This window comes from Hyperolius riggenbachi, chromosome 2 (genome assembly GCF_040937935.1).
Source record: "Hyperolius riggenbachi isolate aHypRig1 chromosome 2, aHypRig1.pri, whole genome shotgun sequence".
Lineage (NCBI taxonomy): Eukaryota > Metazoa > Chordata > Amphibia > Anura > Hyperoliidae > Hyperolius > Hyperolius riggenbachi.
In genome coordinates, this window is record NC_090647.1 from 510,744,852 (window position 1) to 510,759,049 (window position 14,198).

General features: G+C 44.1%; 1 protein-coding gene across 20 annotated transcripts in view; it reads right to left on the reverse strand.

The window, feature by feature from the left end:
- The window catches only part of ROBO2 (roundabout guidance receptor 2), a 1,374,514-nt gene that overhangs the window by 119,991 nt on the left and 1,240,325 nt on the right, over positions 1-14,198 (reverse strand). For all 20 annotated transcript variants that reach the window (XM_068270504.1, XM_068270514.1, XM_068270503.1 and 17 more), the window contains one exon: positions 4,981-5,212. In XM_068270504.1, coding sequence (XP_068126605.1) covers positions 4,981-5,212 — 232 coding nt within the window. The remainder of the gene's footprint in view (positions 1-4,980; positions 5,213-14,198) is intronic.

Here is a 14,198-nt window from a genome sequence, read left to right on the forward strand (position 1 = left end):
TGCTAATCGCGATCGTTCCAAAACCTGCCGCAGTGTCCAGTGATTTTTCCGCGCTAATCGCGGGAAAATCACTCCCGCAAATCTGCGACTGCAAGTGTGAACGGGCCCTTAGCGTTTGCGATTATGCTAGCGATTTTTGGTGTGCAATAGCCCTTACAGCTGAGCTGCCACCATGCAGTTCTGACATCCCTGCATGTGTGCATCTACAGAGTGTTGCATGCATTTTCAAAGAGTGTCTTATCCATCTGCAATCAGTCTGCAGTTCATCAGAATAGCACAAGATTGATCAATTACCATTCAGCTATGGTGGAACTTTTAATTCTGCTCTTATTGGTAGAGGTCGACAAAAAAAGCTCTTCCTGCTTGATCACCTTGCCTGTGATAGGCTAGCAATCCGATTATGCTATTGCTGCATTGCTGGGTCCTGTGTTACAATTATTGTTTACCTTGCCTTGTACCTTTGTGAATGTGTGTTATACCTGCGGTGGCGAATAGCAAACTCAAATTCAGCAGATCAGAACTTCTACAGAGGAGACTGTTTGGATGTGGATCCACCTGAATTTCAATTAGGACACCAACACTAGTTATGGATGCTGCATGCAGCTGTGATCCCACAACCACTCATAAAATTCTTCAGAAAGCTTGGCTATGATTTGATTTGACCCAGGTGAGGATGTCAAAGTTTGACCACTTAATAGCAGACATGTTTTAATTAATCCAGTTCAGATGTTTATAGATTTTTGGAGAAGCCTTAGTAAATCTGACCCAACTGTACTGTACGTGACAATGGAATATTGATAGTGCATATTGTGATAGCAATTTATGTAAGCAGACTTGGAATCTAGGTGATGATAGGCCCTCTTCAATGCGAGCCACACATTCATCATTACTAACAGCTGCAACATTAGAGTAACATGCTTTTTCTACATGTAACAGGCCCAGAAATAAGGGGATGTCTGTATTTTTTTGTGCCTTGGATAAATGTCTAAACTATCATTCAATAGCTGCACCCTCCAGCCTGGTAGAGAACTCTGGCAGCCATGTGCCTTTGGTTTGCAGACAGATCACTGATTAGACTTGATACCTAGATAACAGAGCCCAGAAATGTGAATCAGATTACAGACATAAAGAAAGGATGCCAGCAGTTATAAATGTGATAAGTCATTCCAAAACTGCCCATCATCAAAAATATAACTACAATGCACTTTGGAGTTTAGATACATAAAGCTAAACATACATGTGTCATTAATGACTCAATAAGGCATGCTTGTGATCACTACCCAAATACACTACACTTTAAAAGCGAAGAAAAACGTACCCCAAGACACTGGACAACGTGTTTTGCAGGCCATCCACCTGCTTCCTTAGGTCTATTAAACAGTGTCAAGGTAAGAGTGAGTTGACCCAGAGCTTGAGACAGTGTTTTATTGACCTGAGGAAGCTGGTGGATGACGGCAAAACGCGTTGTCCGGTGTTTTTGAATATATTATTTTTGCTTCTTGGATTAGTCCTTGTCTTGGGGCAATTTTATCTTGCCTTTTTTAATGGTTTTAAATTATTTTATACACCCTTTGGGGCTGCCCCCTCCCAGTATTACTCTCAGAACCCCACATGAAGGTCATTTTTTAGTTTGGGCCATTGTCTGTTTTTACATTTTCCCATCTACTGTCATTTTTTGGAGTGTGATCAAATCACACTGAAGCAAGTCAACCCTGAAGGTGACACTAACTTAAAGTGAAAATACGTGGTTGCTGTTCTGCAATCCGGTTTTGTGAGTACCCTATTTATTTTCTCAACTTTTTGCGGTAATTTACATACTACATCAGAAGGGGCTCCTGGTTCTCTCCTGTTTGTTTTTTTATCCCCCACTGAAAGTACAACAGGTACTCCAGACTCCCAAAATATAAATTGTTTGAGTAGTTGCGATTCATGTAACAGATCAGTTCTAATCCGATTTCTGACGTGTTCAGACTGCTTCCCTCAGGTTTAAAGTAGCTGGTGAATAGCCTAAACATAGCCCAAAGATTGGTCACTGCACGATTCACCTATGTAGCCTGAACAGAGGAAAGATGATGCAATCCAGCAGCTGCAGAAGCCACACCCACACAAAGCCAGAAGCTGACTCCCTCCGCTGCTTTACATTATGTGATGAGAATTTAAGTATGGAAATCCTCATTTGACACAAAGGCTATCAGATACTATGTTTAAACTTCAACTTGGAGAGAGATTTATACTTTTTCTCAACTATGTAAAGAGATTCAATTTTGACTTTTAAAATTTGCTTTAAGTTTAACTTTAATCTTGTTCTGACCGAACTTCTCACAATATTTCATCTAAAACTGTACTTCCAGCAAGCTACATACTGCGTCCTACATTAAGAAATGAGACCTTGAAAATGCTGAAATTGATGTCAAGGGCAAAGTAAATAAAACATACTTGCGCCATTATATCCAATATTTTATCGCCAGCTGACTAGAGTGCAAATTTGTCAAACTTTGTAAACTGTGAAATCACTCTGAAGCTGGAGCGGTTCGACACCGATTACCTTCGCTGTTTGATGACATTTGACAGATGATAAAATTATTTATCACATAAGCCAGAAAGCTATGGCAGTAGCTAGTGCCGCTGAAGGTTATATTAATCTGTGCAACAGATCGAGAATTGTGACTTTCACATATCTCTGGGCAAAAAGAGCCATAAAAATTTTGCTCAATGCTGCAAGTCTGGTGGCACTTAAAGTGCTCTTTAATGTATGAAATTACCAACGGACTTGTTCTACAACGAGGCAATAAATGAAAATGTCACTTTCTTGAGCCATCCACAGATATAAAGAAAGAAGACACATGTCCTTCCAGATTGCATTTAATGGAAGTTTTGTAAGAAAGTAAGATAAGTATACCACTATGATAAAAAAGGGAGTTTTGCAATAGAAAATGACCTCATGCAGGGCTGGTGGCTTCATAGAGGCAAAGGGGGCAATTGCCCCAGGGCCCCAGAGCTTGTGGGGGGCAACCCAACGTGCCCTCCTCCCCTCCAGCTATGGTGACCCATGAGAGTGGTGACGCTGTGTATTCACTCTGTATAAAAAAGGAAAGAGGTGAATAACGGGAACCCCAAAAATGCTTTGTTGGGAACACATGTTGGGCACCTAATGATATTGTGTGATGGGAGGGGAGGTTAGTTGGATCGGGCCTGGTAGCCGGGGCCCTGGGCGTGATTTGGTTGGAAAGGGGGTGTCAGTGCCCCCCCCAGGTTACTTTTGCCCCAAGGTCCCATTGTAGCTAGAACTGGCTCTGACCTCATTCCTTTGAGAACAAAAATATTAAGCAGCTCATAAAGATTAGAATGTTCTTGTCATATATGGGTAGCAGATATATGTTGAACTCGATGGACGTATGTCTTTTTTCAACCCAAATAACTATGCTAGGAAGGCTCTATGGATGTAGGTATACAGGCAGGCTATTAGGAGGAGTTGACTGTTTTTAGCTTAAAGGGTACTTGAAGTGACATGGGATGAGCTAAGCATGTGTATGTACAGTCCCAATCCTAAATAGAACTAAGCTATGTTCTTTCTTTTCTTTTTTCTTACTGTGGAAGTTAAGAATCCAGGGGCCATAAGCAATTTGAGGTGATAAGAAACTGAAAGCATGCAAGCTTCTTATCCCCTCAAAGCGCTCTCGATTTACCATCAAATTTAATTGCTGGCTTCACCTGAGTGATGTTACCTGTTGTTGTCACCCCACGTCCATCCCTAGAAGAACAGCTCTACACGCCGCCACTCACTTCATGTCCACCGCAGCATGCCAGGCTCTGCTGGCACGGTTGTTCCTGGTCACTCTATGTCACCTGCAGGACCCAATGTTACCACCACTGATGCCGTCCTCATCTCCGTCTAATGCTGGAGCCCCATAAAAAGCATCTTTTAAGCTCCCGCCATGGCTCCCCAATAGTCTACCTATTTGACAAATAAGGAATCATCCTGCTTCTTATTGGACCAATGAGAATCACAATGATCCTCATTATTATCATTGGTCCACCCAGTGTTAGAATGAGAAGAGGATGGCATTTAAAGGCAGTGACACTAGTCCCACGGGTGGTGCTAAATGACCAGGAGCGAAGGTGCCAGCAGAGCCTGGCATGCTGCAGTGGACGTCAGGGAAACAGTGAGAGGCAGGGATCGGTGGCCAGAGAACCCTTCAATAAAGATTTAAAGGGGAGAAAAGAAAAAAAGAAATAAAAGAAGAAAATGTTCTAATCCTTTACTGCACTATCCAAAACTACAATATTTTTCCTGGAATTGGCCTTTAAATCCATTGAAGATGTTAATTTTAGTTCAGCGAAGACAGGCGTTTTGTATGTTGGAGGGGGGGGGGGGTCTCCTGTGCTCAGGCCCGTGTACTGGGATTCCAGGTATTTTATAGTATAAAGAAACAAACAGAATAAGTGGCTACAAGCCAAAGTTAGACAGAATACAAACTTCAGAGAGATTAGGAGGAGCACAACCGGGAACTTTAGCAGGGATATTTCATTGACGGTAGTTCTCAAGAGATATAAGAAGCCACTGATTGACTAAAAGGCCGCCAAATTCATCTTCAACTGAAGTATACATTTTTGGTAAACTCAAGATTTATGCAGCAAAAATATTGATCTTTTCCTGAAGTAAGGTTCCCCTGAGCGAGAATATTGAAAATTATGTTTCTTCTCTTCACTGACCTCAAACTCTCCCACGGAAGAGTCTGCAGGCAAAAATCCTCGTCCTGTATATTTAAAATATACTGATAACAGGAACCAATCTAATATGAAATGGGAAGTGTTGAGGCCTAATTCCTTTACAGACGTCAGTAATCCGTTTAGTATATTTTGTGGTAATCAGCAGAAAGATTTGACCATTTATGTATTAAAAAAGGGCAGCAATCAATTCCAGGTTCTGTAAGAGACGGCCTAAGAGGGGAAATGAATGCAGCTTTGCAACTCTCCTACCTTCCTCAGTTGTCCGGGCTGACTTTGACTCGCTATCCATGCCCTGAAACTCATTGAAATAAGGTCGGACTTTAATCTCATAAGTAATCCCCTTTTTCAGGTTGGCGATCACAGTGCTGCGTTCAGCGGGAACCTTCACCTCCAGGTTCTGCCAGGCGGACGGACTCTGCAGACCTGATGTTTGACGGTACATCACCCGGTATCCTTGTATGAACTGCGACTGGCGATCAACCTGCAGCACAGAAGAGAAAAGGGGCTCACAAAATATTCAACACAACAGAAAAATGCACTTATGAATGAAGAGTGATACAAATTGATGAAGGACAATAAATTTAGGAACTTCCAAGGGCTGGAGGTATTTAAAACAAAGGGGGTAGAGTAAAAAAGCGGTGTTAAAGAGAAACTCCAACCAAGAATTGAGTTTTATCCCAATCAGTAGCTGATACCCCCTTTCACATGAGAAATCTATTCATTTTCACAAACAGACCATCAGGGGGCGCTGTATGACTGATATGGTGGTGAAACCCCTCCCACAAAAAATTCTGAGGACCATGGTACTCCTGGCAGTTTACAGCTGTTTCCAACTGCCAAAAAAGCATGCAGCAGCTACATCACCTACCAACAGTAAAAATGTCACCATGTAATAAATGTCAGAATGTCTATCAGGGAGAGGAAAGATTTTACAATGGGCAAACACTGACTAAATCATTTATACATAATTATTGTAAAAATAAAGCACTTTTCATTACATTATTTTCACTGGAGTTCCTCTTTAAGTAAAAAAAAATGTGTTTGTGATGGCATGTTTTAAACCATCAAACGGTTGTCTTTTAACTTTGTTTAACTGAAAATATTTACATGGTGAAACAAATTTGTGAAATTGTAAAGTGGACTTCTAGACCTCTCACATTTTCCCTACGTCATCTACAAAGATGACATTAATTTTAAAAACTTTTCTTTCTTTGGAAAGGGGGTGGGGGTTGTTTAAAGGGTTTTGTTTTGGTTTGTTTTTGGCAGCCTATCTGTCCCTCACTGCAGCTTTGATGTCCTGGTGTCCCCTCCATTGCAGATGCCAACCTCATGCCTGTGCAAGCGCGGGGTCACATTCCTGTGGCCGGGAGTATTCTGTGCAGGTGCAGTACTTCTGGCCACGTGAGTGTGATCGCGAGTGGTGGAGCCACGTGATCGCACAGGCGCAGAAGATGCCGACCTGGTGAGGTTGGCTGCATCTGCAATGGAGGGGATCCTGGGACACAGGAGCTGTGCCGAGGGACAGATAGGCTGCCAGGGGCTGGAGGAAGCCCCATGGTAAGTAGATCTTATTTTTTTTTATCCTCTGACCTGTCATTTAAAGGGGCACTACGGCGAAAATTTTTAAAATTTAAAATATGTGTGTAATGATCCGCTCAGCTGGCTGCACAGGCTGGATAAGAGACCTGGCTTTGTCTTGCAAGTTCCAGACCTACTCTGCTGCTGAGGGATTTGCATACATTGGTTATGCAAATCATCTACCTGCTGGCAGTATAAAGGTTGGGATCACCCACAATGCTTTGCTGGTCATAACGGTTTGTTAAATCACTCCTGGAGTGTCAGCCTTGCCTGTTGGATTGTTATAGTTAGAGTTATTCTGGGGACTGCACTAGGCAGCTTCTCTAGTGCAGTTAGCCTGCTTATCTGTTTTGTCTGTATTGCCTCTCTGTTGCGATTGTCCTGTCGCCAACGGTGGTCGTCAGGAAATCGTTCTGTCTTGGAGTATAGCTGGAGCAGCGGTTGCTACCAGCTATCTCCTCTGTTTGTCTTGCTCGGATCGCGCTGGCCTCTGGCGGTAGCGGCTGTGGATCCTTCTGATCTGCTTCTTGGAGTATAGCTGGAGCAGTGGTTGCTACCAGCTATCTCATCACCCTGTTTCGATACTTGGATCGCACTCGCTCTGGCGGTAAGAGCAGTGGATCCTGCTAGCTCTGTTACTTTACCTGGATCGCACTGGCTCTGGCGGAAAGAGCAGTGGATCTTTCCTATCCTGTTTCCCGTTCATCTGTCTGTCTTGTCTGAGACGAACGTTTGCTGTAGCCTCGGTGAGGTAACCGTTAAGCAAGCGCTCGCGTTCTCTGTTTCATGTTTGGGTGGCGGGGGTTAGTTAGGCGTGCTTGTCTTTGTTGTGCTTAACACGCGTTCGCTGTTGCGAATGAGTGCGGTGTTCGCGTTTAGTTGGCGTTTGTTATTTTCCTTATCTTCTCATTGTATGATTTGCTGTGCCTTTGCTACTCTCGTCCCCTGTCTTGCCTAAGCCTTGTGTCACCTCTGGCAATCGCCTCTCTCGCGATTGCGTTCCTATTTTGTTTCTGCTGTTGTGTGTGCACCGTCGCGGGTTGGCGACTAGATTGGTGCACATACATACATTCTGTCCCTGTGCTCATCCTCATTCGCAATCACTTCCCTTGCGATTGCGTTCTCACTTGGTTTCCTCTGTTGTGTGTCCACCGTCGCAGGTTGGCGGCTAGATTGGTGGACATACATACATTCCTCATCTGTGCTTATTCGGTCTTGTGTCGCTGTTAGCAATCGCCATCTCTTGCGATTGCCTTCTCACTTGATCTTCATGGTTGTGTGTTCATCGTCGCAGGGTGGCGACTAGATTGGTGGACACACATACCCTCTGTTGCTTTGATCTCTCTTTTTCAGGGCTATCTTGCCCTGCGTTTCTTCCCTTCGTACAATTCCTGTCTGGCGTCTGTGGCAGGACAGAGGAGCTGTTCCTCTGCACTCCACAGCTCCACCTGCCGACAGGAATTTCCCTCTACAGGTGCGTTGCACCTTTTGCTGGGTTCTCTCAAATTATACGCTTGTGGAGGATTTCCGCAGTGTCAGCGCACATCCTGTGCACATCCTGTGCGCTGACCACGGAGAGAATTCCCCAATCGTTACAATGTGCAAACAGACAAATAAGAAGTACGTTTTTCCAGAGTAAAATGAGCCATAAATTACTTTTCTCCTATGTTGCTGTCACTTACAGTAGGCAGTAGAAATCTGACATAAGTGACAGGTTTTGGACTAGTCCATCTCTTCATAGGGGATTCTCAGCAAGGCTTTTATTCTTTATAAAGATATTCCCTAAAAAGGATTTATGCAAAGATGCCTAACCCTAAAACTCAAAGATGCTGGCCGGCTTCGCTGCTCGCTACCCAGTTTTTTGGCAGTTGGACAGAGCAACTGCCATTCACTAAGTGCTTTTGAAAATAAATATATCCTTGAGAATCCCCTATAAAGAGATGGACTAGTCCAAAACCTGTCACTTCTGTCAGATTTCTACTACCTACTGTAAGTGACAGCAACATAGGAGAAAAGTAATTTATGGCTCTTTTTACTCTGGAAAAAAATGTACTTCTTATATGTATATGTTTGTACATATTCAAAATTTTACAGTTTTTCGCTGTAGTGCCCCTTTAAGTATGATAATTCATGGTTAAAATGTGAATTAACCTGTCTCCCCAAAAAGTTTTCTTATTTTTTCAAACCTTTGAAAAAAAATAAAGAAAAGTTGTTTCTAACAAATACTTTATTAAATGAACATATACACCTTTAATTGTGATCTGACAGTTGGGCCTTTTGCCCTCCCAACTAGTTCACTATTAAATCCCTCCCACCTGTTGTGATGTTCTTTGATTGGCTGATTTGCAAACCAACAACAGTGAACTTTATCACCACCTGGACAGGATGCAATTAAATCCTGTTGATAGTTTGTGGCAACAGTGGTGTACTACAACAAAGCCAAAGGATCATAATTTGCTATCCTTTGTCTTTAGAAAATCAGGCTTAATATGTAGAGAATCCATAAGATCAACATTACAGCCAGCGAAGTACCACATTTGAAAAAGAGCCAGCAACAGGAGCTTTCTGTCATGACAGGTCCACTTTATGAAATCATTCCAGGTTAATAGTCTGGCGGCTTTGCCTCCGCACTAACTAAACCTTCAAATCTTTTTTAGAACATTTTTTGTGCATGGAAATAGTAACTACTCCATAAAATGAGCTATGCTCAGCACCGGTTATTTATCCCAACACTAACATTACCGTGCATATTACTCGGCGGAAAATATTCAAGAGACACTTTCATGACTCCGGGCCATGAAGTGTAAACTGGAAACACATTGAGGCAATTTTGCCTAAAATCTCGATTTAGCCATTTATTACCCTACAAGACACTTTACTTTTTTTTCCTTTTTCCTTTAAAGTCAGCAACAACTTTGAGAGATTTAAACCAAATGGCGTCGTGCAGCAAATGTAAAACTTTAAAAGGAAAACGTAATTCCGAACAGCCGCTTGGTTAACATTTTTAGCGTGACCGCTCAGCGTGTCTCTCGCGTTAAAGCCGCAGTCTACTACCTGATGCTTTCTTCTAAGCTGCTTAAAAAATGGAATGACAACTAAAGCAATGCAAATTGCCTTAATTAGTAATCTCCCATCGCAGTAAGAGAGTTGTTTCGTAACTTTTCACCCGCCTGCGTAAATCTAGGCTTGAGATAGTCCGACGCGCCGCTCAACCTGTCAGCTTCTGCCAATACAATCTGCAGAGTGTTGACTCGGCTGACAGCAAACATGAAATAGTTTAAATAAGAGGCAGGCTAGGCGCTGGATTTAGGTTTTACCAAAACAACAGTTTTCTAAAGATGAATGTGCTGAATTAATTGCTACTGAATAATGTTTTAAGCATAAGCTTCATACTTAGCGAAAAAAAATAATTTCTTAAAAAAAGGATAAGTGAGGGTACAAAAGAAATGTAGTTTTATTTATCAGGGGCTTCTTCCAGCCCCTAGAAGTCATTTGTGTCCCTCGCCGTAGCTCTTCTCTGGGGTCCAGCTAGTGGCCTCTAAGGATCGACGACCTCCGATGGGCTGGCATCTGCATGCATGGGGTACGTGCAAGTGGCAGCATGTGAAAGCGCCCACGTCATAGGTAGCAAACTGCACCAGCGCGGTATTCTCCCGGTGATGTGGGCATGTTCTTACGTGAGGTGGGTGCAGGGCTGTTTATGTGCAGAAGACACTGACCCATTGGGGGTCAGCAATCCTTAGAGGCTGCCAGCAGGACCCTTGAGAAGACCTGAGCTGTGGTGCGGGACACAAATGACTTCTAGGGCCTGGAGGAAGCCCTTGGTAAGTAAAACTACATTTCTTTTGTCGCCTTGCTTATCCTTTGAGTTGTTTTCATGACTTCTGGGTTAGTCCAGCTCTATTATTTCTGCATCTCTTTGTGAAAGTATAGAGAATAAGAAAATAAGGGCAAATCACTGATCTGTTCTATTCTCATATACATTCTAAATGCTCCTCCTGCTTCCTGTGTGCAGATAAGAATGGAAGACCATACCTAGGAGACAATGATCAGGCTTGACTATAGATCACAGATATGTGAGGACACTTATCTATACTGAAAAGTAGAATGTTTTTAATACCTGATTTTTGGTCAGGCCCGTGTGACAACATGACTATGGTTCTATGGTTCTACTACCTATGTCAATGAAGCAGCATCTTAGAGTCATACTTATACTTAAAGGGATCCTGAAGTGAGATTTGATATGATGAGATAGACAAGTTTATGTACAGTGGCAAGCATACAGATACCTATGCTGTGTTGCTTTTCTTCTTTCTCTGCCTGAATGAGTTAATATACAACTATGCAACTGACTGAGTTTCTCTCCAACCTAGACCTATGTGGACTACAGCGCTCCTCACTGATAAGGAATCACCGCCATAAAACACTTGCCTGGCAGAGAACTGGGCTTCTGAGCGCAGGGGTTGGATTAAAAAAGGTCAATCGTACACATATTTTAGCTCACTGCGACACGGGTCAGACTGTGTCCTTGAAACATTAAATCTACTTTTTTAAGTTTTTAAACATAACATAAAGCAGCGTGATATCCAAAAGTCATTTTAGTAGAAGGAGGATGGATAAAATTGTTTTTGTCATCAGTTTATTTAGCACTTTTTAAGTGCTAAAATGAAACTCTGGTAGAAAATGCTAAATACTTGAAATGAAAATTTCAGTCATTAAATAAAAAAAAAGGATTCTGATTGGTTGCTTTGGGCATCAGTTCCAGTTTGGCTAGTTCTTTTTTTTTGTACTTGTGTTAATAAATTACCCTCACTATGCACAATCAATTGTGCAATCTTCACAATGTATCACCGGTACAGTAAAATACTGTATGTTTGTGCTGGCCTCACTCCTCTTACATAGCACTCAGATGTCACACTGTGTAATATCTTCAAGAAACACTAAATTACAAGTGCTTACACAGCCATAGCACAGCAAATTATCAAACCGGTCACATAGAAGTACGAATACAATGAACGAGTCCACACAGGTCTCCACTCAAGCAGAAACATCTCTGATGATCAAACTTGGGAGATTCAAGTACAGAAAGGACACAGCCTGTGCTGCCCGGGATTTCTGATCTCAGGATAAAACGTATAGCCCATTCTTTAAATGTATAATACCCATACACATGGATAATGAAGTCATAAGCATAGCCGGGGATTCAGACTGGGAAATAACAAGCCACCAGAGACTCATTAGCGCTTTCAATTCATTGCCGAGGAAAGCGGAGCGACGTTAGCTGGGGGGACAGAGTACACCTTATGGGGAAGGTATCAAACACAAGCCTACTTGAGACCTGCCAATGGTCCTCACCCGGTTAACTTGGATTATATTAACAAGATTCGTGACTTGTTAAGTGTCAGAAGGTACAGGAAGTCATGTGACTGGCTGCTTAGGGGAGAGCATGAATATGTCATGTCACTGGAAGGGGCTCATATACCAAATCTTACTCAAGGTTCATTGTTAATGTTTTTGTTCTAATGTCTCTGTGGTCTACAGACACTGTCCAAATTATGTTTGACAGAATTTCAGCCGTTAGTACTGCTTGGTGCAAGGGCAAAACCAAGGAGGGGAGGGCGGTGGTTCCTGAAAGGTCTCCCACAGCCATGGGCGTAGCAATCACACCTGCCACCTCCTCCTGCCATGCAGAGTAGCAAGTAGCTCGAGAGTCTTTCATTTTTCCCTGCTTCTAGATGCTGCTTCACAGCAGTACACTCTCTGCTGCCATTCGCTGGCTCCCAATCACATGACCCTCATGGGGTTCAGGGACCAAGGGGGCCCTATGCTATCATTTTTGCAGGGGGGGGGGAAGCTATTAAGTCTAGTTCTGCCCCAGCCCACAGCCATGCACAATACAGTAAAGTAATATAATATGGTAGGACATCATGCTGTGTACATACAGTGCAATTTCCCGTCACACTGTCAGGATCTGACTATTATTTCCGACTTGTCCGATCTGCTCCCAATTGACAACAGGATTAATCAGGAGCAGTTTGAATACAGATAAGAATGAGGACAGCCAACATTGCTAATGAAGGGGAAAGTGAAGCATTCACACAGCAGGGGCACAGGGCTGTACTCATACCTGGCTCTGTGCTCTGTTAAGTTCCCCATAGCTGCTCCATGCTCTGTACACATGGTGCTGCCCCATGCTCTGTACGCACCCTGCTGCTCCATGCTCTGTACACAAACTGCTGCCCCATTCTCTGTACACACACTGCTATTCCATGCTCTGTACACACACTACTGCTCCATGCTCTGTACACACACTGCTGCTCCATGCTCCGTACACATGCTGCTGCTCCATGCTCTGTACACACACTGCTGCTACATCCAAAGTCAACTGTAGCAGGGAAAGAAAGGGACAGTGCTGTGAGCTGCAGGATACCTGCAGATATTCTGGTGTCTCAACTTGAGCCTGGCCCCAGACACTACACCGGCCCTGGTCTAAGGGGGGATTCTGGGCAGCTGTATATGACGGTCTCACAGTTTGGGTTGTGCTGTTTGACCTTCATTTGCACTACTAAAGGTTGTTCAACATTTATAAACAACCACTTTGCCAGTTAACGACCACCTAACGCCGATAGGCGTCGGCAGGTCTTAAGTGGATTTACATGGAAACGGCCGCTCGTTCGAGCGGTCTTTCCATGTCAGTTCACGGAGGGTGTCTCCGCGAACAGTCTGCGAGCCGCCGATCGCGGCTCGCAGGCGAAATGTAAACACGCGGGGAAGAAATCCCCGCTGTTTACTTCGCAGCAGCGCCGTAAAGGAGATCGGCGATCCCCGGCCTCTGATTGGCCGGGCATCACCAGCATCTGATAGACTGAAGCCTATCCTAGGCGGCGCAGGACGGATATCCGTCCTGCGCAGCCCATTGAATGAGGGAGAGGGAGGTAAGGGCAGAGAGGGCGGAAAACGCTACGGAGGGGGGCTTTGAAGAGCCCCCCTGCTAAACAAATACAGCCGGCGGCGATCAGACCCCCCCCAGCAGGACAGCAGGACAGAAAAAAGGGGGGAAGTCTGATCGCCCTGGCTGATTCCTGATCTGTGCTGTGGGCTGGAGAGCCCACGCAGCACAGATCAGGCAAACATAGCCCGGTCCTTAAAAGGTACCACAATGTGCCTGCAATTACCTATAATGTAGGAAAAGAGGAAAGCCACTCGAGCACTATGGCCTGATAGCCAGATGAGCTTGACAGTGGTGCAGACCTGTGGAGCTGACTCGTTGTAAGAACCATGTGTAGGTGAATTCTGCACTCGTCCATAAAGCAAATTATTTCTTTATTGAAGACAATTCAAAGCACGGGCAATACAGACCCCCCAAAATTGCCAATGCGTTTCAGATCCAGAGACATGTGATCATTGCTCCCATACAGAGGCGGGATCTGCCTATACAGCCCAGCCTCTGTTGCTATCCCAAACCCCACTAAGGTCCCCCTGCACTCTGCAATCCCTCATAAATCACAGCCGTGTTGTGAGGCTGTGTTTACATCTGTAGTGTCAGTCTCAGCTGCTCCCCCGCCTCCTTCATAGCTCCGGTCCCTGCCCCCGTCCCTTCCCTCCAATCAGCAGGGAGGGAAGGGATGCAGGCGGGGACTGGAGTTCTGCAGGAGGCGGGGAGAGCAGCAGACTGACACTATAGAGATAAACACAGCCAGCTCTGACAAGCTGTTTGTCAGCAGCGTGGCTGTGATTTATGAGGGATTGCAGAGTGCAGGGGGATCTTAGGGGGGTTTGGGATAGCAACAGAGGCTGGGCTGTATAGGCAGATCCAGCCTCTGTATGCAGATAATATTCTTCAAACCCACCTCGGGTTCTCTTTAAGGTGTATACACCTTCACATTGTG